Source organism: Neoarius graeffei, chromosome 2 (assembly GCF_027579695.1).
Source record: "Neoarius graeffei isolate fNeoGra1 chromosome 2, fNeoGra1.pri, whole genome shotgun sequence".
Lineage (NCBI taxonomy): Eukaryota > Metazoa > Chordata > Actinopteri > Siluriformes > Ariidae > Neoarius > Neoarius graeffei.
Window position 1 is genome coordinate 86,911,492 of NC_083570.1, and position 23,886 is coordinate 86,935,377.

Consider the following 23,886-nt stretch of genomic DNA (forward strand, 5'->3'; position numbering starts at 1 on the left):
GACAGGTTTTCACATTCAAGTAGTCAATTTGTGCAAAACTTTTAAATGCATTAAACTAATTTAAAGGAAAAGTTTGAAAGATGATGCAGGATTGATTTGTGTTGACTGTCAACATTGATCTAATAAATTTAGCTTTGATCATATGTCTGTATTTTGCACAAATTGTCGCGATAGCATGGTGCATTGGGATTGTTCGTTTTAATTAATCTTACCGCAAACATATTAGAGAATATAGATCTATAACTCATCACCTAAACTGAGATCATGGGCCAAATATCGGCCTATTGAAGTCCAGCAAGCTAACTGTAAAGAGCTAACATTTAGATTTATTGCTGCATGTGTGTGTTTTATATATTAACAAGAAGACAGTCATCTACTGTATATCCCCCGTCCTGTATACCAACTGTATACCAAGTTTCGAGATATTATTTGTCACATTTTTCAAGTTCTGCTGCAGGAAACCAACCAACCAACCCTACCTCTTTACACTGACCTCAGCAGCCCAGGGCATAATCCCACTGGACCTTTGGTCCAGGTGAGCTAAAAATTAAAATTCCTCACATTTCTTAGTATTCAAAAGGCACATATACATTACTTCATCACGTATACCAACTTTCAAGACCATACCACTCAGTTTTCAAGTTCTGCTCCGAAGCAAAACCTACCCCGAAGACTAACCTGAGAGATCAAGTCTGAAATTGTTTCCATGAAAACATGACAAATTTAAAATTTCTTAAATTTCTTCGGATGAAAAGGCACATCTACATCACCTTGTTGATATGTACACCAAGTTTCAAATCTGTATCATGAATAGTTTTGGATATATGCTCCGGAAACGAACATTGCTCTTAGAAACTAAGTCAAAATAATTTTTTTAATGTAAAAATTTGGAATTTTTTTTTTTTCCCCCCAAAATCCAAAATGGCAAAAGACACCAGTTCACATGTTGTTTGATATGTATACAAAGTTTCATGAAGATATCTTTTAAAGATATGGCCCGGAAACAAAAACGTGACCGGGTGGATGGATGGAACCTGTTTCTATATCCCCCACCAAACTTCATTTGGGCGGGGAATAATAATTATTATTTAGGCAGTGCCTAAAAGCAGAGCTACCGATGAGTATATGAGCACAAAATCAACCTGAACAGAATAATTAAATTTAATAAATAAGCTTAAATGATCCAGTTTCTCCACAAGACTTGAAAGTTAAGCTTGAGTAAACTTAATTCATTCACAGGCATTGAGAATTCTCGCATTGCGATTTCAAAGGAGAAAAAGTGATAACTCACCATTTCTTTGCAGCTTTTCCTCAAGCAATTCCAAAATGGTTATGGACTTTTCTGTTGTGATAACGTTTGTAAGAAAGCATGAAGTATTTCACTACCAAAGCTATATGTATGAAAAAAAGTAGCAAAAGTGCTCGAAACTAATTTTATTAATGACCTGGATGTGCGTGCGCTTCGGGGAACCCCGCTAAATCCACAGGCTCTTAGGAGTTTTATTTTTTCCACCAGCATATCATCGTGGAAACTTGTGAAGGAAAAACTGAAACTGTCGTGAATATTTTCGGTAAAATGTTAGTCAAGTTTATTTGTTTTGCGCTTTTAACAATAAACATTGTCGCAAAGCGGCTTTACAGAATTTTAACGACTTAAAACATGAGCTAATTTTATCCCTAATCTATCCCCAATGAGCAAGCCTGTGGCGATGGTGGCAAGGAAAAACTCCCTCAGACGACATGAGGAAGAAACCTCGAGAGGAACCAGACTCAAAAGGGAACCCATCCTCATTTGGGCAACAACAGACAGCATGACTATAACAGTTTTAACATGAGGACAGTTTCGTTGATATTGTAACTTTTCATTGATGGAAACTTGAGTGCAAAACTGTTCATGATAACTGCAGTCCTAAAGTTAGCAAGACAACTGTAGTCCTCAGCCATAAAAGCATTACTGTAAGAGTCCAGAGCGTCCTCCAGGTGTAACTTTCAACTGTCCTCATGGGGCCGTCCTTCACAGGAGCGGTGCGATAAAACTCCAACCGGACACAGGGCACCAGGATGGACCAAGCAGGCCCGAGGGGCAGAAGAGGCCAGCATCTCAATCCCAGGACCAACATGTAACTCCGAGGGACAGATTGGGGGGGGAGAGAGAGAGAAAGAAAACGCATGTTAGGTATGCCCTAAAAATGACAAGTATTAAGTCTGTGTGGTAGGCTCACAGAGACGAGAGTCTTGACATCAGGCATAACACACAACAATGGCATGTTAATATGGTAAAAAATATATCATGGCTGCTCTGGCTGTTAGTAAATAATCCCAGGTTATTTTTAAAAAAGCGAATTTAAAAAAATATATACTGGATTAAAAATCCATCCATTATCTGTAGCCGCTTATCTTGTGCAGAGTCACGGGCAAGCTGGAGCCTATCCCAGCTGACTATGGGCGTGAGGCGGGGTACACCCTGGACAAGTCGCCAGATCGTCGCAGGGCTGATATAGAGACATAAACAACCATTCACATTCACACCTACGGTCAATTTAGAGTCCCCAGTTAACCTAACCTGCATGTCTTTGGGGGAAACCGGAGCACCCGGAGGAAACCCACACAGACACGGGGAGAACATGCAAACTCTGCACAGAAAAGCCCTTGCCGGCCACTGGGCTCGAACCCAGGACCTTCTTGATCTTATGTAAATAAAGATACAAATTTTGTTGTCCAGTGGTAAAGTGGTTGAGATACGTTGCCTTGCACTTGTGTTCAGGTTCCCTGTGGTGGTACGCGTACGTCATTCGGCTGCGAAACTCAGGTTGAGGCATGACCATATTCCGCTAATAAGACAAAATGTTCAACAGGGTATGATTATGACCCACGCTAGTAGTGTGCTGTGATTGGTCAACATGCATTACTTCCACTGGAAGTTGACAACATTTATTAGTACTTGTTAGGGCACACTTTATAGAAAGGGTGCATTTATGGACAGGGTGCACATAAATTTGAGAAGGATGTAAGTTCTGGAGGGCAGCACGTGGTGATCTGGTAAAATATACTGGCTGGAATATTGTCCAAAGCTCAGTGGTGTTCCAAAAGTTTAACTATTTTCAATCCTAAGTACCTTGAGCACAGTAGGGGGAAAATGCTGTACTGTAAGGGTGTTTTGACAGCAAGGACGCTGAGTGATGCCTGTGCTAAACTTTATAGGTTTCCTGTAGAAAATGGATGCTGCCATCGCAAAAAATGCATTTGGTGGATACAGGCCCTTCCTCTCACCTCCCTGAACATTGTCTGTCTTGTCCTGTCTACTGTTATATGGAATGTTCACTCTCTCTCACTCAGGCAGTAAGTGTGAAAGGTTAAATTGGCTTGTGGAGTAAATAATTGTTTATCGTTTTGTTTTTAGGGACCTGGATGCACGGGCGAAAAACGAGCGATACCGAGCTCTGTTCCGCCTGACGAAGGATGAGCGGCTAGACGGTCACACAGACTGCACTCTGTGGACGCCCTTTGCTAAGATGCATGTAGTTGGACAGATGTTTGTCTCCAACAACTACATCTGTTTCGCCAGCAGAGAGGAGGACTTGTGTCAACTTATCATACCGCTTCGGGAGGTAAGTGCATTCACAGTCGTAATGTAATGTAGAGTAAAACCAAACCATAATTGATACAAGATCACTTTTACTGAAGGCAGTGAAGAAAAATCCGAACAGTTCCAACAGGGCTCATGCACTACATGTTGGGTCTTTTTAAAAACTAGATGAAAAAGAATTAATTTCTTTCACAATTTACCCTATTTTTGAGATTCATCACTTCACTTTTAGTTGACTTGAAAATTTTTTTTTTTTAAGTCAAGCGAGATGCCTGTTTCTTCTCCACCAAGCATTGTGCTGTTTTGGTCAATGACGATGTTCTATTAAAGCAAACTATTGTAAATCAGTAATAATATAAATATACACTACCGTTCAAAAGTTTGGGGTCACCCAGGCAATTTTGTGTTTTCCATGAAAAGTCACACTTTTATTTCCCACCATAAGTTGTAAAATGAATAGAAAATATAGTCAAGCCATTTTTGTGGCCATTTTGAGCATTTAATCGACCCCACAAATGTGATGCTCCAGAAACTCAATCTGCTCAAAGGAAGGTCAGTTTTATAGCTTCTCTAAAGAGCTCAACTGTTTTCAGCTGTGCTAACATGATTGTACAAGGGTTTTCTAATCATCCATTAGCCTTCTGAGGCAATGAGCAAACACATTGTACCATTAGGGCCAAGTTTACATTAGACCGTATCTGTCTCGTTTTCTTCGCGGATGCACTGTCCGTTTACATTAAAACGCCGGGAAATGGGAATCCGCCAGGGTCCACGTATTCAATCCAGATCGTGTCAGCTCCGGTGCTGTGTAAACATTGAGGATACGTGGATACGCTGTGCTGAGCTCTAGCTGGCGTCGTCATTGGACAACGTCACTGTGACATCCACCTTCCTGATTCGCTGGCGTTGGTCATGTGACGCGACTGCTGAAAAACGGCGCGGACTTCCGCCTTGTATCACCTTTCATTAAAGAGTGTAAAAGTATGAAAATACTGCAAATACTGATGCAAATACTGCCCATTGTGTAGTTATGATTGTCTTTAGGCTTGCCATTCTTCCACTTGCAAGTGGTAAGTGACGCGCATGCCCGACATGCACTGAGATCACACACACAGCGGCTCAGTCCCAAATCACTGCTTGTACGCTCCACTCGCGCGCTCTGTGAGCTGCGCAGGGCCGGAGTGCGCACCCTCCAGAGGGCACTTGCTGTTCAGGGTGGAGTGATTTGGAGCGCAGGATGCCTGCGGAGCCGAGCGTATCCGTGTATTGGCGTTGCTGTGTGCACGCGAATCGTGTATTGGCGTTGCTGTGTGCACACTAATCGTTTTAAAACACGTTAATCTGATGATCCGCTGATACGGTCTAATGTAAACCCCACCTAGAACACTGGAGTGATAGTTGCTGGAAATGGGCCTCTATACACCTATGGAGATATTGCACCAAAAACCAGACATTTGCAGCTAGAATAGTCATTTACCACATTATAGAGTGGATTTCTGATTAGTTTAAAGTGATCTTCATTGAAAAGAACAGTGCTTTTCTTTCAAAAATAAGGACATTTCAGAGTGACCCCAAACTTTTGAACGGTAGTGTAATTAGTTCAATTTATATAGCACCTTTCTCAAAACCCAAGGTCACTTTACAATTATAGGGAACAAATTAATTAATGTAAAAAAAAAAAAAAGGTCCACCATATAGAGGCCAGGATGTCATTCCAACGGTGTAGCAGCCACAATCCCACCAAAAGGCGCACAAAAACAAGTCCCGCACCGCCAGCACAGCTGCTGCGACGCTGCCAGTAACATCACTCAGAACACCACGCCATGGATCCACGAAGCGAGCACAGACACACCACCATGCAGAGCGCTGGTATGTCCTGCATAGCCGCTGCCGCCGCGATGCCACCGAGCAACATCGCTCGGAACATCACGCCGAGCACTAAAGCACAAAGCGCTGGACAACCACGATGTTAAAATGAGCAACGAGCTCACTGCAGCCCATAGCTAGGAGCACAGGCATCACCCACAGCGAACCAAGTAATGGAATGTTATAATGGAACATTTCAGTTTGTACTTTTCATACATGTTTATAGATTTTTGGCTGAGATATTCGGAAGCAATTTTTATTTGCTTGAGCATTAAAAGAAGTCCCATAAAACATTTTATTATTTTGTGTAGAGGATAATATAATGGTGTAAATGATGTACTCTAAAAGAAATACTTCATAACTGAGCATACATAGTCAATTTTTCCACATATACTTGAATACTTTCATACCTAGAAAATTTCCACTTTCACTCAGTGACTTTTGTTGAGAGTTATTCACATGCTATAGGATCTGTGAATTACTGTAAATGAATAAGTGGAAAAACACCAGTAGAAATACAAATTACAGTATCTCTGTCTTCGTTTCTTTCCTCCCCCCTACTACTTTCTCTCTAGGTGTCAATAGTAGAAAAAGCTGACAGCAGCAGTGTTTTGCCTAGTCCTCTCTCCATCAGCACTAAAAACAAGATGACCTTTCTGTTTGCCAACCTCAAAGATCGTGACTTCCTTGTTCAGCGCATCTCGGACTTCCTGCAGCGAACGCCTGACAGACTCTGTAGCATGACTGGGCAATCTGTGAGTCTGTTAAGAGAAAAGAAAGACATGTTGGTTAAAGGCTTCATAAACACTGTCACAACATAAAGTCTGCCCTCTGGAGGTTATTGGCGGGTTATGGTTAACCCTCTGGGGTCTGAGGGTATTTTCTGGCACTCTAATGATGTTGGTATGCTCTGATTTTGTTGTCAGTTTCAACAAATCTAAGCAGTATTTTCAAAGTCCTATGACTTTTTGTATTCAGGGCAAGTTCAGCTCCAGTAATATCTATGTAGTGTGTGTCATGATGGTATTTAAAAAAAAAAACCAGATAAATGAAGATGTTGTAAAAAGCAGTTTTAGAACTGTGTTGGAATGTGTGAAAAAACATCGGTAAGGTCGACCCATTGTGTCGAACTGTTTTGGTCACCTAAGGTGATTCTGTTCAGTCTTAGGAATGTATCAAGCACAAAAACTTAAACCTGCTCCATTGATTTGGACATTTAACTGGCCATCAAAAAAATGTATGACCTATTGTTTTGGGATAAAGGGTTGGCAGTGGGAGGGTAAAAATTTCCATTCACTGAGGAGTGAAAACCCCTCCCACTGCCAACTTTTAATCCCATCAGGTCAAGTCCCAATGGATAAGGTCATGTTTTTTCACACATTCCAATGCAGTTCTAAAACCGCTTTTTACAACAGCTTCATTTATCTGGTATTTGACTTTAGTGTGTCTTGAAATGAACTCTTGTACTATTTTACTCAGTGCAGAGCCCCAACCAACTCTGTTACACAATCACTCTGTAATTTTGCTCCCACTCCAGTTCCAAATTTTACTGTCTGAACTCAAAGTCGAGCAAAATTAACTACAGGGTGTCTCAAAAACGTACTCACACTTTGAATGACGAGAAAACCTTTATTTATGAACATGGAGTGAAATGGAATAGCTTCGAATACAGAAGACAAATGTAATTGAAGAATCATGTTCGCAAATGTTCAAATTGATGACCATTATTGTCCAGACAACGCTGATAACGCGCACCAAGGGATTCGCAAACGTCACGAAACAGGTCATTAGGAATATCGCGACATTGTCTTTCAATTTCCAATTTCAATGCATCAATTGTTCTTGGTTTGGTGCGATAATTTCCTGCCATGCTGTGATTAATTAATTACACCTGCAACACAAAAAAGGCAGCATGTTAGGGACAGAAAGTGTGAGTACGTTTTTTTTGAGACACCCTGTATTTTTGAGGAAAATACTTTTAACTCTGGAAAAACTGCTCAGTCATTTTTCCTGTGTATGCACAACAGCGCACGCATATCAACTGATCTGCTCATCAGAAATAGAAGAAATATTTTACACTTACTCGAGTTGATCTTTGGCTGGATCGAGTCGAAGTGTTAAAAAAAAAAAAGAAAAAAGGCACCGCTCATAATCGGTGTCTCAGTTCTCAAGGTTGAATTGAATCACTGTCATGAATCATGAATTGAATTGCTGTCTTGAATCATCCGAAGTGCACAAAATCCGCATGCCATCAAGTTTTACCTCCAAATAGCATAAACTATGTCTGACAGATTTTATTCTGTTTACAGTGGGCGTTCCCACCGCGAAAGAGAAACCAATCGAAACCAAGAGAGTGAAAGTGGTTGTCATGCCGTTACCTTGTGAATAGGCCTTTTTTTTTTTTTAAATGAATGCATAAGTGAGCGCTCAGTGCTCTGACTCCGGTGTGACTGAGTAAAATGACAAGTTTTATGTTTCATCTAATTTAGGTAGCTTTAAAAACTATATTTGGCAGTGGGCACATAAAGTGTAAAGTATAAAGTTTGTCAATATGTTTATCGTGCTTGTATGATAAACTTGAAGATATTTATCTAAATACATGACCACCTCATTCTAAAGGCCTCTGCATGCTCGTGCGACAAGGCTTTCGCAGATAGCTTTTCGCAGACAGTTGTAATTTATTGTTGAGCGGGGGAATAGGCGTGCGCGATGTTATTCACCGGCACAACGCAAGGGGGCGCGAAGTCGCTAGGAGTAGTTGGTGGGTGTGGTTAGTGGAGTGTTTATCCTCCGGTTACTTATAATGACTAGAACTTTTTTTTTATTTTTTATTTTTTATAATGACTAGAACTGGAGTCGTATAGATGTCCGTACTTCCTCAATCAACCGCTCTTCATGCTGCTCCATCTTCGCTCGTGTTTTTAAAAATGCCGGTCGTGAAAACAAAACAAACCAGGAAAGTAGAGAAGCAGAAGTGCGTGTACAGCGGACCAATCAGAGCCCTCTTGTCTGCGGCGCTGTCTGCGAGGCTTCTGAGGTGGTCACAATTTTTGGGAGGTGCACGCAGAGCGTCTGCGAAGGTGGGGGGGCTACACAGACACTGTCTGCGACACCGTCTGCACTGGGTTGTCAGCATAAATTGGCCTTAAACCTGTCGAAGTTCGCTGGCGAAGCTCTCGACCCCAGAGGGTTAAAAATGTAATCTTTTGTTTGAAGCACTTGATTTTAAAATATACACCTGTATGCTTATTTCTGTGTTCACTCTTCTGACAGGAGAGTCCAAGCCCCAGCACCTCTCCTTCCCTCCCTCCAACACCACCAGTGCTGGGGTCAAGTGAGGTCACTCAGGATCGCTGCTACAGCTCCAGCCTCCCCACGGCCAAGCAGGGTCTACTCCACATCTACCAGAAGGGCTGTCCTGAAGACCTGGGACCCAAAGCGGTAAGCTCTCATTAGGTTACACCCACATCAGTGCACTCTAAAATTCAGCCTTCATCTGCTGTGTAATCATCGTTTAATATTAACATTTTTTTTTAAACTAGTGATAGTTGTAGTTTTTAGAAGTCTTAAGTTTAATATTTCTTTGTCCTACAGATTCATGTTGTCTTTGCGACTGACTAAAGTTTAGTTTGTCACTAGAAATAATTAGCTGTTAAGCTGAAACTATAACAAAACTAACTTGCTAAAAGGTCAAACGTTTGTTAACGCAGCACTGCTTCACTCAATAAAATGTATTTTCTTCTTTCATAAAGCCAGCTTGCATTCACAAACTCTTCATTCAATGTAGGAACACATTTTTAAAATGCACCTTGTGTAATTTCAGCACTCTGTTCAGAATACAAATAAACATCCGGCCCATGTTTTGAGAAGCCCAGGTGCCAGGATTTGAAAAATGAAAACTTCACATTTAATGAGCAGTGTTGCCTCTTAGTACCCCATTAAAGTCCTGATCTCACCAACACCATCTGCTGTGTTTGTGCTGTCAAGAGAACCAGCAGTTCTGTTTTATTTCCTGAGCTTCAGAAACCCAACAGAAATAACCAAAAATGCTTTAAAGATAGACTGCCTTTCAGATTTTAAGTGTAGGTCATAAAGAATTTTCCCTGACAGCTGATTTATTTTTGTTGAGTGGACCGAAAGCTACTGAATTCAAATCACAAACTTCCAATTTTATGAGGTTTATTTTTAATAGACAATTAATGAATTTTGGGCCATGTGGCCCTAAATTCTCCACTATTTTTTCCTGCTTCATGACGCAATTCAAGATACTACGTCAAGCATCATGTGGTGGGCTTTCCCCGTTCGCGCAAGGCATTGTAGGATACAAATTTGAAACGGGAGAGAAAAATGGAGGCTGTGAGTGTGCGAATGAAACGTGAAAGACCGACTACAGTAATGGAAAGTGAGAAGAAAAAGACGTTATGTTGCGAAGGAAAGGAAACACGGGACCAAACTAATAAATATCGGCGGTCAGCGAGCACCTCGGTGTGATCAGCTGTTCATTTATGGCCCTTTTCCACTACCCTTTTTCAGCTCACTTCAGCTCGCTTCAGCTCACTTCAGCCCGACACGGCTCGCGTTTCGACTACCAAAAACCAGCACGACTCAGCTCGTTTCAGCCCTGCTTAGCCCCTAAAACTCGCACCGTTTTGGGGTAGGGCTGAAGCGAGCCAAACCGTGCTGACTGAGGCTGGAGGCGTGAGCAGACACTCCCCTGTGCACTGATTGGTGAGGAGGAGTGTCCTCACATGCCCACACACGCCCCGCGAGCGCGCTGGGATCTGTAAACACCGCAAACCCGGAAGAAGAAGAATTATGAATTACGAGAATTTCTGAAGCCTTATGCGCCTCGCCTCATCTATACGCTCTTGCCAGTATCTGTTGGCGTTGTCGGTGACAACAAGCCACAGCACCAAGACCAGCAATACTAACGACTCCATGTCCTCCATGTTTATTGTTTACTATTCGGGTCGTGAGACTACCGCTTAAAAGATCACTGAATCAGTGACATACAGAGCATCGTGGACGAGTTCGCGGAGCGCAAGGCTCGTCGTATGCCCTTCAAATAATGCGCGCAGTAGGCTATTGATGTTTTATTATGAGCCATGTACAGTATGTCGCCGAATGTTTTTTTGTTTGAGTTACATGTTCGTTTGAAGGACTTAATGTACAAAATAACATAGTTGCACCCCGGAGTGTTGAAATTGGTAAACACAGTGCATTCAGTGAGGTTTGCACCGCCCTCCTTTTATTTCTGACTCTTCCTGTCAGCGTTGCAACCTCTGAGCGCTCATTCGTATGCCCTTCAAATAATGTGCGCAGTATAGGCTATTGATGTTTTATTATGAGCCATGTACAGTATCCTAATGTTTTTTGTTTCTGAGTTACATGTTCGTTTGAAGGACTTGATGTACTAAATAACATAGTTGCACCCGGTAGTGTTGAAATTGGTAAACACCGCAGTTGCGGACATTTTGTAGCCTAAAATGATGTTATGATAAGCTTTAATAAAGGGTCCGGTCATTTTCCCCGCCCCCGGCCCGGCTCTGACTTGTTCCGCCACTGTCACTGATGTCACTGTTTGCGCTGCTTAACGACATCACATGACGTCCACCCACTTTCGCTAACTCCACCCAATGTGTCCACCCACTTCCAGCCAGCACGGTTCAGCGCGGTTGTAGTCGAAATGCAACTCCAACAGCCCCGCTCAGCCCGACTCAGCTCGACTCGGCACGGCACGGCTCAGCCGCGTTTGTAGTGGAAAAGCGGCATATGTGACAGAATGATGGAACTGTCAGTGCATGGTCAAGGTAAACCTGTAGATGGCAGTAATGCAACACTGTGGGTGCCAGCTGCTGTAAAACCCAAAAGAAGAAGCAGGTAAACCTGCACGCACGGACTTCCTCTGTCTGCTTGACTGTTGCCCCTTTTCCACCAAAGCAGTTCCAGGGCTGGTTCGGGGCCAGTGCTTAGTTTGGAACCGGGTTTTCTGTTTCCACTGACAAAGAACTGGCTCTGGGGCCAGAAAAACCGGTTCCAGGCTAGCACCAACTCTCTGCTGGGCCAGAGGAAAGAACCGCTTACGTCAGCGGGGGCGGAGTTGTTAAGACCAATAACAAGACCGCGAAAGGTCGCCATTTTTAAGCGACGAGAAGCAGCAGCTGTACGAACGCGAAGTCATCCATTATTATTATTATTGTTGCCGCTGCTGCTTCTTCCGTGTTGTTTTTGCTTCGATATTCGTGCCAAGGTTTATGTAAATGTAGCGCCGTAACTGACGCATACAGCGACGTAATGACGTATACAGCGACGTAATGACGTGGCTCCGCTTAGCACCGCGAGCTATGGAAAAGCAAACTGGTTCTCAGCTGGCTCACAAGTTGAACGAGTTGTGAACCAGCACTGTGTGAAGCGAGCGATTTAATGCACATTATTTGCTCAGGAATCCCCTCAAATTGAATAACTTCCCAGCCACAGAATGACCTGATATTTTGTGAGATATTACAGAAATAAACATATCTCACAATGATCAAATTTCAGAGGGAACTAAATTTCACCGATTTCATGAAATCGAAAGGCCGTTTCGCTTTATTTTTCTGATCATATTGGATGCTGGAAGGTTTAGTGTAGAGATTTAAGGTCCTTACAAGTGATGTGGTTGTGAATAAGGTGAACACTGAAAGTGACATGCAGCAAAGCATAAATTAGGCCATTATATACAAAGCTAGATCGGTTTTAATGAAACTGAACATGAAAAATGAATGAGTTCTTGGAAGCTGAGGGCCTTCTCCACTTTAGACTCCACTCACTGATATTTAGCTGAAAAGACAGCAGGTGAGATTCTCAGAAAATGATCATATAGCTTAATGGTCATTCATACACTACAACAGCTAATTCCACTTTATATACAGTGTGCGTGCATATAAATATGTTGTGTGTGTGTGTGTGTGTGTATGTTATATATAATATACCTCACACATGCAACCAACCAGTTTTATTTAAATATCCACTTACTAATGTGTTTGCATAATATAAAGGAAGAACCTGGATTGTTCGAAGGTAGGCTAAACACCATTCTTATATTGCTGGGTTTCATGTGACGTCACATCCACCTCATTAGTTATTCAAAACTTTAGCTGGTGGTCTACCAAAGCTCAGTTGAGAAAGCGTTTGTACGGAGAAGGTGCATTGCTCGCATGAGAATGCCTTACGCTTGCGTTGTTTTTGGTTGTTCAAATCGATCAAACCGTGAAACTGGTAAAAGTTTCTTCATGGGGAACCCTGAACTCAAAGGGTGAACGAACACAGGATTTCACAAAAAGACGTCGAGGCTTTTGAACCTCTCGGTGAAATCGAAGGGAGCCGAGTCGAAGCATGCTCGAGTTTGCAGTGATCACTTGGTGAAAGGTTTGTTTCTCTCTCTCAGCTATGTCCTTAGTGTTTTCCAAGTAATTTTCTTGCTATGTGTTATTTTACGGTACTTTTTTTAGTCACGAAGCGCTAAAGTCCCCAGCCGTTTCTTTGTTTCCTCCTCACAAAGTCTGTCTGCATGAAGGTCACAACAAAATCCTTCCCCAGCTGTACAGTTACAATGTGCCGTGATCACTTCTCCGTCTTGTTTAACTAAGATCCAGGTCTTTAAAGGGGTTTCTGATGATCTTTGTGAATGATTTACCTGAGAGATAAGAGCCAACACAAGTGAGAATCAAGCCAACTGTTTGTTTGCACTTCAGCTTGCAGCGCTTTGTTGTAAAGACGTGAACGAAAAGCTTAAATGAAACGTACTTACATGGACAAAAACAATCCAGGATTAATTCGGCAGCGACTTGATACCGAGGTCCTTTACCCAGCCACATACAAAAAAGTTGTAAGCCTCCATACTCTTCCACGCTTTCATCTGTTTTGCGGTGTAGAAGGACGTCTGCAACACCAGATAGTTCGAGATGTCGGGGAACTCGACTGAAGGGTAGTTTTCGAGATCGTATGACAAATCCTTCTTTCCCAGACTGTAGGGGTCGATTCCATTGCACATAGCGATCTTCTGAATATATCTAAAGCCAGCAGTGGCTTCTAGATTACGAGCGTACTCTAAGTTATTGCTGGTTGTTTTCACTACAGCAACGGTTTAGACCACCAACTATTTCACTTCTGGTAAAACCGCTAAGAAAAGTCAGGTGACTGAAACCCAGCAGTAGATGGCATTTACTGTGAAATTAGTCTATTTAGGTTCTTAAATGGGGCGGCACGGTGGTGTAGTGGTTAGCGCTGTCGCCTCACAGCAAGAAGGTCCTGGGTTCGAGCCCCGGGGCTGGCGAGGGCCTTTCTGTGCGGAGTTTGCATGTTCTCCCCGTGTCCGCGTGGGTTTCCTCCGGGTGCTCCAGTTTCCCCCACAGTCCAAAGACATGCAGGTTAGGTTAACTGGTGACTCTAAATTGACCGTAGGTGTGAATGTGAGTGTGAATGGTTGTCTGTGTCTATGTGTCAGCCCTGTGATGACCTGGCGACTTGTCCAGGGTGTACCCCGCCTTTCGCCCGTAGTCAGCTGGGATAGGCTCCAGCTTGCCTGCGACCCTGTAGAAGGATAAAGCGGCTAGAGATAATGAGATGAGATGAGGTTCTTAAATGGATTCTTATTGTCTACTCATTGTCATTAGGTGTGGTGTTTCATTTTTGTAAATTTTCTCCAAATGACTGCAGTCTTAGCAAATACAAATAAAGTAATACAGAAGCATGCACTGTATGTAAAATCAAGCTAACAAAACACCACATACTTCTGTAGAATGTATAGCAGGGGTGGGCAATTATTTTTTCCCTGGGGCCACATGAGAAACAGAATTTTGTGGAGGGCCGGACCAAAAGGCTGAACTAAATTCTGCATAATATTAATTGTATTTCTTTATATAAAGCAATAAATAACATTGTTTTTACAAGCTGCTAAGACTGGTAAGAGTATGGAAAAAACGAGGTTGCCTTACAAAAAATGTCATTTATTCAATCAAATTTCCCAAAACAATGGTTAACAAAATGTGAACGTTTGTACCTTTTTTTTTTTTTTTCCCCCAGTCACATTCACCCCAAAACACAATAAAGGCAAGTTTATTTATATAGCACATTTCATACACAGTGGCAGTTCAGTGTGCTTTACAGAAGTAAAAGCAGAATAGTAAACAATAGAAAATAAAATTACATAAAATAATTGGGGAAGAAAAATAATAAGAATTAAACAATAGTAGAAATAAAATAATAAAATGAAATAAAGTTAATCAGCCTCAAGATTACTTATTATTATGGGTTTAACTCATAAAGCCTCGAGATTACTTATTATTATGGGTTTAACTCTTCCCGTGGCTCTTCCACGAGGATCACCAAAAATCGTCCCGCAGACAAAATCTACGAGGATCCAAATAAAATCGTTCCGCAGACAAAATCTACGAGGATCACAGTAACAAAGAATTAAAGTAAAAGTAAAATCATTAAAATCCAAGATTAAAAAGAAATTAAAATAAAGTAAAATCATTAAAATCAAAATTAAAAGAAATTATGTTAAAGGAAATTAATTACTTAGGTAAAAATTAATCAAGTGAAAGCATCTGAAAACAGCTTTGTCTTGAGCCTGGATTTAAAACTAACAACAGTAGGAGCATTTTTGATCTCATCTGGAAGTTGGTTCCAAAGCTTAGCAGCATGGCAACTAAAGGCTGCTTCACCGCACTTCGTTTTGACAGCTGGTATTACTAGCAAGTTTTTCTCCTGTGATCTTAGAGACCTAGTTGGTGCATATAATTGAAACATATCCAGTAGGTAGCTGGGTCCCATCCCATTTAATGTTTTAAATAGAAGAAGTGCTTTAAAGTCAATTCTATAGCTCACTGGGAGCCAGTGCAGAGACTTTAGGATTGGAGTGATATGGACTACCCTTTTTGTTCTTGTAAGAACCCTTGCTGCTGCATTTTGGATTAGTTGAAGCTCTTTGATGGTCTTTTTTGGAAGACCTGTGAAAAGGCTATTGCAGTAATCAACCCTACTGGAGATGAAAGCATGAATAAGTTTTTCTAGATCATGTTTTGACATGAGACCCCTGAGTTTAGAAATGTTTTTTAGGTGATAGAATGCAGACTTTTTTTACCACTTTCATATGACTGTTGAAGTTAAGTTCGCTGTCAATAAGGACACCAAGGTTTTTGACAGTATCCTTTGCTTTAAGCCCCTTAGTTTCAAGAACAGTGGCAATCCTAAGCCTTTCCTCCTTTTTGCCAAATATAATTGCTTCAGTTTTATCTGCGTTCAGCTGAAGAAAATTGTGAGACATCCATTTGTTAATTTGGTCAATGCATCTATGAAGAGACTCAAGAGGGGCATAGTCATTAGGTGACATAGCTAAGTAAAGCTGAGTGTCATCTGCATAGCTATGGAAGTTTGAGTTATTCTTAATAATTTGACTTAATAAAGACATCACAATATTGTCTTTCTACTCCAAATATCAAGCAAGATACATCATATTATAATAATGATGCCCACATTTGTAGTCTAATCACCTCATTTGGTGTTTTTTATTTGTTCAGTGAGCGAAATCTAGTCTCTGTTGGTCTTTAACGAGTGCGTCAGAGTCAGGTTGAATGTCTGAGGTGGAGATGCGAAGCACAGCTGACACATGATCAGTCGATTCGGTGTAGGAATCGGATCTACAGATCGGCTCAGGCTCCGGCGCCTGCTGGTGACGTCACACTATGTGATTGGCTGGACCGTTTGAAGGATGACGTACAAGTTTGTGGTTGGTCTGGACAAATTACGGAAGTAGTTATTGCGGGATTAGGTTTCGTGGGATTTCATGTCATCTTCATGTCGCGTGCATTGCGTTTTTGTTGAACACAACTTCAAAATAAAAGCAATGCACATTCAGTCCCTGCATGAGGTACAATTAGAAAATACGTTTATTTTGTAATTTCTAATTAACCTTACGCGGGCCGGTCAGAATGAACCAAAGGGCCGGATGCGGCCCGCGGGCCGTAAAATGCCCAGGTCTGATGTATAGCCAAGTTCCCTTTTCAGGCTCTTCAGTTGTATGGTATGGTAGTAAACGTGTTTCTAAAAGGTCATAAAAACGTGCAAATGGTGCCTTTGGGTTTATTTCTTAAATGCAGAAATCTAAAAAGAATAGGGCTCTTGTGCTTGAGGTCTGATTTGATCATCAGAACCATCAGCCGTAACAAGGCAGCCAGTCTTCTGAAATGTGTGTAATACATGTAGTGTCTCCATATGAATGTATTGTGTCTCATGACATTGCCAGGATTCTAGCTCATTTTCATCACTCTGTAGAGCATATTTTCTTTGATTTAAAAAAAAAAAAATTTTTTTTTAGTTTTGACTGTTTGGAAATAAGAACCTGCTTTAAAATTTTAGCGTAAGACAGGTTCTTGTACGCGGGTTTTTACTGAAAGTTTGATATCCGTGAGTATGTGTAAACCTAATAAAAGGAAATCCTGATACTTTATTTAAACCCTATTCTCATTCTTTGTTATTCAGACAAAAGAGAAAATGAAGGAAGAGTCCTGGAATATCCATTTCTTTGAGTTTGGACGAGGTGTGTGCATGTACCGCACGTCAAAGACACGGGACCTGGTACTAAAAGGGATTCCTGAGAGTCTGAGAGGAGAGCTGTGGTTACTTTTTTCAGGTAACGACTTCTCCATAACAGCAGGAAGCACTTTCTTCCTCTTCTGTTTTAAAAAGAATAATGAAGAAAATGAAGATTTCTTGTGAAACTTAGCCCAGTGTCTGCTGTCAAAACACAAGCGATATGAAATAACACTATTACGGATTTGATTAAACATTAGGCTGATGGTACTCATGTCTAGTCATGGCTTTGCTAATGGTAATATTTACGTTTGTCACCGATGGGTCACTGTTATCAGAGTTTGAGCACTAGTTAAACTTAATCACACTTGTGATTCAAACATTACAGTACTCTGCAAAAGTCTTAGGCACCCTATTATTATTATTATTATTATTATTATTATTTATTTTTTCCCCCCTATAAACTTGTTATAGACTTCTATTTTAGGACTTCTACATTATCGAGTCAGTACAAAAACATTTTAGAGGACAAATCAGTGTTTCCCACAGACCAGGTAGCAATTTGTGGTGCTCCACTGTGCCGATGAGGGAATCGTGCGCGGTGGTGTCGTGGCGGTCGGTGGAGTCGGTCATTGGGGTGTATGCAAAGTGTTTACAGCGGGCGGTGTTCAAACACACAGTATTTTTCTTCAGAGTCACCTGCTGGGACTATTTTAAAGCTACAAGAAGCATTTGAGATTATTCAGTTCAATCTAAATTCTTTTAAGTTCTTTAAGAGAAGACAGCTAAAACAATTTTTACCAGAACCCTGCCTGGTTTCATTCCCGACCCAACTTTACATTACAGGGTAGGCCATTAGTTTGCTGGGCTTGATGTTGGTGGAAAACCTGTCTTTTAAATTTATTAAAATTACTCACCAAAATTGAAGTTAAAGTTTAGTTTTTACCTTAGTTTTTTGCCTTTTTGGTGGCAATCTTTCAATCATTCTTTAGTTGACATTCAAGGAATAAATTGCAAAAAACAAGTTGGAGTTTTTTATTTTAAATATTGAACTCAAGACTTACCTCAACCAATACTAAAATGAAATAAATAGTATAATGTAACAACAAAATAATAATAAAATAAAATAAAATATCATAATTAGATGTAAGAAACCACTTAAGGTAACACGAAGGCAACTAACAATAATGAAAAAGCATTACCCTAATTAGTGCAAAGCCTGCATGCCCTATCAGAACATATAATTCTTCGTGGCTTCCTGAAAAAAACCTCAAGTGCCCTATGCGAGCAGTATGCGTGGAGAGGAGTGGGCGAATCAGCTGCCAGTGTGTGTGCGTATCAGTGATGCAGTGATGGTTTATCTACTTCGCCAATAGAGCTAATAAAGATGTTTCTTAAAATATTCAGATTTTATGCTTCAGATAGCATCAACTAGGCATCCCTGCGAGTATAACAACATTTTATTTAGGCTAGTGGGAAATCCTTATTTATTGTGAGTGTTAAGCCATTATTAATAACTTGCATGAATGCTGAAGCGGGATAAACGGGATAATTCAATAAGGCCGGTTCCTCGCGTCAGGCTGCTACTGTATGCATCAAAATTGGTTTATAGCCTGACTCAGGGATGTCCGTTTCGTGTAAGCTAAGAAGGCTATGATAAAGCTCATCACGAGCACGACGTAGGCTACCTTTTAAAATAAGGGGTCAGAAGGCGAATCGGGAAGGCTGCGTTATTTTTAATTAGCCTAACAGGCCTACTTGCAGTCCGGGTATATGCGCAACGGCAGGCCTGTGTACACGCCTCTCCGTCTCTCTCTCTCTCTCTGTCTCTGTGCGTGGGGGTGTGTGCACGCGCGCACGTGAACGAGAAGAGCACTATGAATGAACAGAACGATACGCAACGGAATTTAAAAAAACAATTTTTCAAAATCGCGAGTCTGATTGTGTGGCGATAGGAATCCATTGTGTGGCGCTGCACCACATGATGGTCTATGTATGGGAAACCCTGCAAATGTTCATTTTCCAGCACAAAATTAAATGTTACGGGGGAAAAAAAAAAGGTTGTATCTGAGCAGTATATTACATAAGCAGCCATTCTTCATATTAAAAAAGAAAACATAATGAAGGCTACTGGGTTTTGGTGCAAAATGAAGAAACGAGTGTGACAGTGTCCAGAAGAACTGTAGCTGGTTCTGCAAGATGCTCAGTCAAACCTACAGCTCACTTCCTTATAAAATTGCACTCACTGTACCTGAGACGGCGACTCTAATTTTTTTTTTTTTTAAAAGCAAAGGGTCGTCTCACACCAAATATTGACATTTTCATTTATTGTGGCTTACTGCTGATTTTTATTTTTTATAAACTTAAGTCATTTTTGGTCAACAGCGTTTCTTTACGTGTGTAAGACTTTTGTGCAGTACTGTAAGTGCAAGCTGTGTTTTAAAGCCCACATAAATGCAACCTCTGCGAACCCATGCTTTTTACTCATGCCACGAGTAGGGTGACTAACGGGGTGTCATGGTAACCACCACATTGTTATACGCTGATTCTATGACTCACCCTGATCATATGACCTGCTGTCATGAAATCAGAAATGTAACCACGGCATTTTATACACAGCATACGTTTTGGATGCTTGCTTGAGTCATTATAACAGTTCGCTGTACAACTGTTCAGCCATCCAGTTTGCAAGTCAAGTTTATTTTTATAGCACTTTTAACAGACATTGTCGCAAAGCAGCTTTACAGAATTTAAATGACTTGAAACATGAGCTAATTTTATGCCTAATCTATCCACAATGAGCAAGCCTGTGGTGACGGTGGCAAGGAAAAACTCCCTCAGACGACATGAGAAAGAAACCTTGAGAGGAACCAGACTCAAAAGGGAACCCAACCTCATTTGGGTGATAACAGACAACGTGATTAACATTTTTTAACATGAAGTCAGTTTTGTTGATGTTATAAACTCTTCATTGATGGAAACTTGAGTGCAAAACTGGTCATGACAAGTGCAGTCCTAAAGTTAGCAAGTCAACTGTAGTCCTCAGCCATAAAAGCATTACTGTAATACCCCTTTTCCACCAAATCAGTTCCAGGGCTGGTTCAGGGCTGGTGCTGGTTCACAACTCTTTCAACTTGCGAGCCAGCTGAGAACCAGTTTGCTTTTCCATAGCTCGGGGTGCTAAGGGGAGCCATGTCAGTTATGTCGCTATATACGTAAGTTACGTCGCTGCGTTTGCATAAACTTTGGTGCAAACATCGAAGCAACAACAACACGGAGAAGAAGAAGCAGCAACAACAATAATGGATGACTTCGCGTTTGTACAGCTGCTGCTTCTCGTCGCTTAAAAATGGCAACCTTTCATGGTCTTGCTATTATTGTCGGTCTTAACAACTCCCCCCCCCCCCCCCCCCCCCCGGGTGACGTAAGCGGTTCTTTCCTCTGGCCCAGTAGAGAGTTGGTGCTAGCCTGGAACTGGTTTTTCTGGCCCCAGGGCCAGTTCTTTGTCAGTGGAAACAGAAAACCCGGTTCCAAACTAAGCACTGGCCCCGAACCAGCCCTGGAACTGCTTTGGTGGAAAAGGGGCATTAGTGTCCAGAGCGTCTTCCAAGTGTGACTTTCAACTGTCCATATGGGGCCGTCCTCCACAAGAGCGATGTGATGAGACGCCAGCTAGACGTAGGGCATCAGGATGGATCAGGCAGGTCCGAGGAGCAGAGGAGGTCAGGATCGACATGTAACTCGGAGGGACAGACAGAGTGGGGGAGGGGAGAAAAAGAGAGAGGGAAAATGCAGGATGTTAGGTATGCCCAAAGTCACCTGATTAGTAAGAACAGTATACATTTTGCGCTGAGTGCAAGCACTCAGGACTCCAGCAAAACTAACTATAACAGCATAATTAAAAGGGAGGTAGGTAACACAGGCATGAGGGGGCCCCGGGACATAAAGCAGCAGCCACTACACCGTTAACAAACTCAAGTGAGCAAGCGAGTGGGTGACTGACAGCATCCATACATCCCAGTTTACCAAAACACTGTCTGAGGACCCTCCAGATCTACTCCTTTACCTCATAAACACCATTAACCAAAGGCTTGACTAAACAGATGTTTTCAGCCTAGACTTAAACGCTGAGACTGTGTCTGATTCCCGAACACTACTTGGAAGGCTGTTCCATAACTGTGGGACTTTGTAAGAAAGGCTGATGTAGCCCTTCACTATACGAGGTACCAGCAGATAGCCTGCACCTTTTGATCTAAGTAGACAATGGCGGGTCATAAAGGACCAGAAATTCACTCAGGTACTGTGGTGCGAGACCATTCAGTGCTTTAAAGGTCAATAGTAGTATTTTATAAACAATACGAAATTTGATTGGGAGCCAATGCAGTGTGGATAAGACAGGGGTGATGTGGTGAGGGGTGATGGTCTAGTTCTAGTAAGGACTCTTGCTGTTGCATTTTGAACTAACTTTGTTTATGCATTTATTGGAACATCCAGACAGTAAGGCATTACAGTAATCCAACCTGGAGGTAACAAAAGTATGAACTAGTTTTTCTGTGTCGTGTAGTGACATTAACTTTCTTCTCTTAGCAATATTTCTGAGATGAAAGAAAGCTATCCAAGTAATGTTATTGATATGAGTTTCAAATGAAAGACTGGGGTCAGTAGTAAAAAAACCCCGAGGTCTTTTACTTCTGCACATGAAGAAACAGAAAGGCCATCCAGAGTTACTGTGTAATCAGAAAACCTGCTTCTTGCTGCATGTGGTCCTAGTACAAGTACTTCAGTCTTGTCAGAGTTAAGCAGAAGGAAGTTAATAAGCATCCAGTGTTTTAATGTCCTTCACACATTCCTCAGTTTTATTAAGCTGGTGTCTTTTCATCTGGTTTTGCAGAAACATACAACTGTGTGTCATCAGCATAACAGTGGAAACTAATACTATACTTACGTATAATATCACCCAGAGGTAACATTTTTATGTATATAATATGAGAAAAGCAGTGGCCCTAAGACAGAACCTTGTGGAACGCCAAACTTTACTTCAGTATGTCTAGAAAAATCACCATTTACATCAACATACTGATGGCAATCAGTTTGTTTGCAGTTACTGTGTGACTAGGGCTGTCATGTTCTTAACATGTTCTTAGCTTTAATTTTAAGATTGCAATTATGTCTACAATAATTAATTATTAGGGCCTGAGCACCGTTCGGTGCGAAGACCCTATTATTTTTCGAAGGATGATTCTTCTTCTTCTTATTATTATTATTATTATTTTTCTGCCGCGTTTGGCCTTATTTGAGGCATTTCCCATGCAAGAAAACTCATGAAATTTGATACACACATCAGTCATTGTCACTGCTACTCAGCCACAAACTTTTGGCCCCGGGCATGGCCCAGGGACTTCATAGCGCCCCTTTTTCCATTTCCCATTGAAATGAATGGGTAGAACTTTGGAATGATGTCATAAGGCCATTTGGAGTGAAATAACACATGGTCGTTTTTAACGTACTCCTCCTAGACGGTTCATCAGATTCATGTCAAACTTGGCAAACATGATGCCAAGATATTGCTGAAGTTGAATTGCTAAGGGATTTTTGATATGTTGTAATATGTTGAAATATTATAACATATGCCAAGATATTGCTGAATGTTGAACTTGATATCTTGTAATATGATTCTGATACTCTTTAGCTGTTATGGGCCTGTCTGGTATAGCGCCACCAACTGGCCAAGGAAAGAATAGGGTTTTGAATATGTGTGTTTTGACACATGAATTTTAACATGCTCCTCCTAGACGGTTCATGAGATTCATGTGAAATTTGTTATACGTGATGCCAAGATGTCGCTGATATTAAATTGCGAAGGGATTTTTGATATCTTGTAATATGTTGAAATGGTCTTATAACTTTTTAATATCTTACCACATAAACAGGAAACGTGTCAGAAAGCCACAGTGCATTGACTGTATGGTCGGACACTTACTTCAGTAGACACCACCTGGCTAAGCAGGAAATGTGCCAGAAATTGGCAATGCCTTAACTGATTGATCTGACACTTAACAAAATATTGTGTATTATGATTGTGATGATATTCACATGTAATTCAGATGCCCAGCACAGCGCCACCATCTGGCCAAACAGGAAATGGGGAAAAAATTTTCAATTCATTGATGGATTGATCTGAAACTTTACAAAATATTGGATATCGTGAGTTTGATGTATACAAATTTTGTGCACACTCATACACACACTCAGTCATATGCATATTTATGCATACACACACGCATGCACTCTGTCTCACAAGTATGCACTCACATGCACACGCAACATCTATGAGCACACTCTCTCTCACACTCCCCCCCCGACAAACAAACACGCACACACAATAATAGCGGAGCTCCCGCAGAGCACCATACCTAAGAAAAAATGGCAAACCCATAGAGTCGTGTTTTTTTTTTTTTTTTTTTTGTGTACGTGTACCACCAGTCATACACACTGCCTAGTGGCCAGTGTTAGTAATTACCAGTCATACACACCGCCTAGTGGCCAGTGTTAGTAATTGCCAGTCATACACACCGCCTAGTGGCCAGTGTTAGTAATTACCAGTCATACACACTGCCTAGTGGCCAGGGCTAGCCAGTAAAGAAATAAAACAAAAGAGACTGGCTAGGATATAAGACAATTCTACAACCCAGAAACAGATGGGAGCAGTGCCTAAATCTATATATTAGTGACCTGCCATCATTGTGCATTTTGTTGCAGACATATGAAAACTCTGCATGTACACACACACACACACTGCAGACACAGGAAGGCTAAGATGACTTAAGATTACACCGTGAGATAGAGATAAGGAGGAGACA

General features: G+C 41.4%; 1 protein-coding gene and 1 long non-coding RNA gene across 4 annotated transcripts in view; one reads left to right on the forward strand and one right to left on the reverse strand.

The window, feature by feature from the left end:
- The window catches only part of LOC132881994 (TBC1 domain family member 9B), a 75,779-nt gene that overhangs the window by 11,478 nt on the left and 40,415 nt on the right, over positions 1-23,886 (forward strand). For both annotated transcript variants that reach the window (XM_060915134.1, XM_060915135.1), the window contains exons 6-9: positions 3,401-3,608; positions 6,028-6,207; positions 8,726-8,893; positions 16,976-17,126. In XM_060915134.1, coding sequence (XP_060771117.1) covers positions 3,401-3,608; positions 6,028-6,207; positions 8,726-8,893; positions 16,976-17,126 — 707 coding nt within the window. The remainder of the gene's footprint in view (positions 1-3,400; positions 3,609-6,027; positions 6,208-8,725; positions 8,894-16,975; positions 17,127-23,886) is intronic.
- The window catches only part of LOC132881996 (uncharacterized), a 25,348-nt gene continuing 3,089 nt past the window's right edge, over positions 1,628-23,886 (reverse strand). The window contains exons 1-3 of one of the 2 annotated variants that reach the window (XR_009654096.1): positions 8,691-8,876; positions 6,121-6,213; positions 1,628-2,831 (exon numbers count right to left, since the gene is read on the reverse strand). This is a non-coding gene — a long non-coding RNA (uncharacterized LOC132881996). Of the gene's footprint in view, positions 2,832-6,120; positions 6,214-8,690; positions 8,877-23,886 lie in introns of those variants that run through there. The other variant, XR_009654097.1, reaches the window with a different exon arrangement.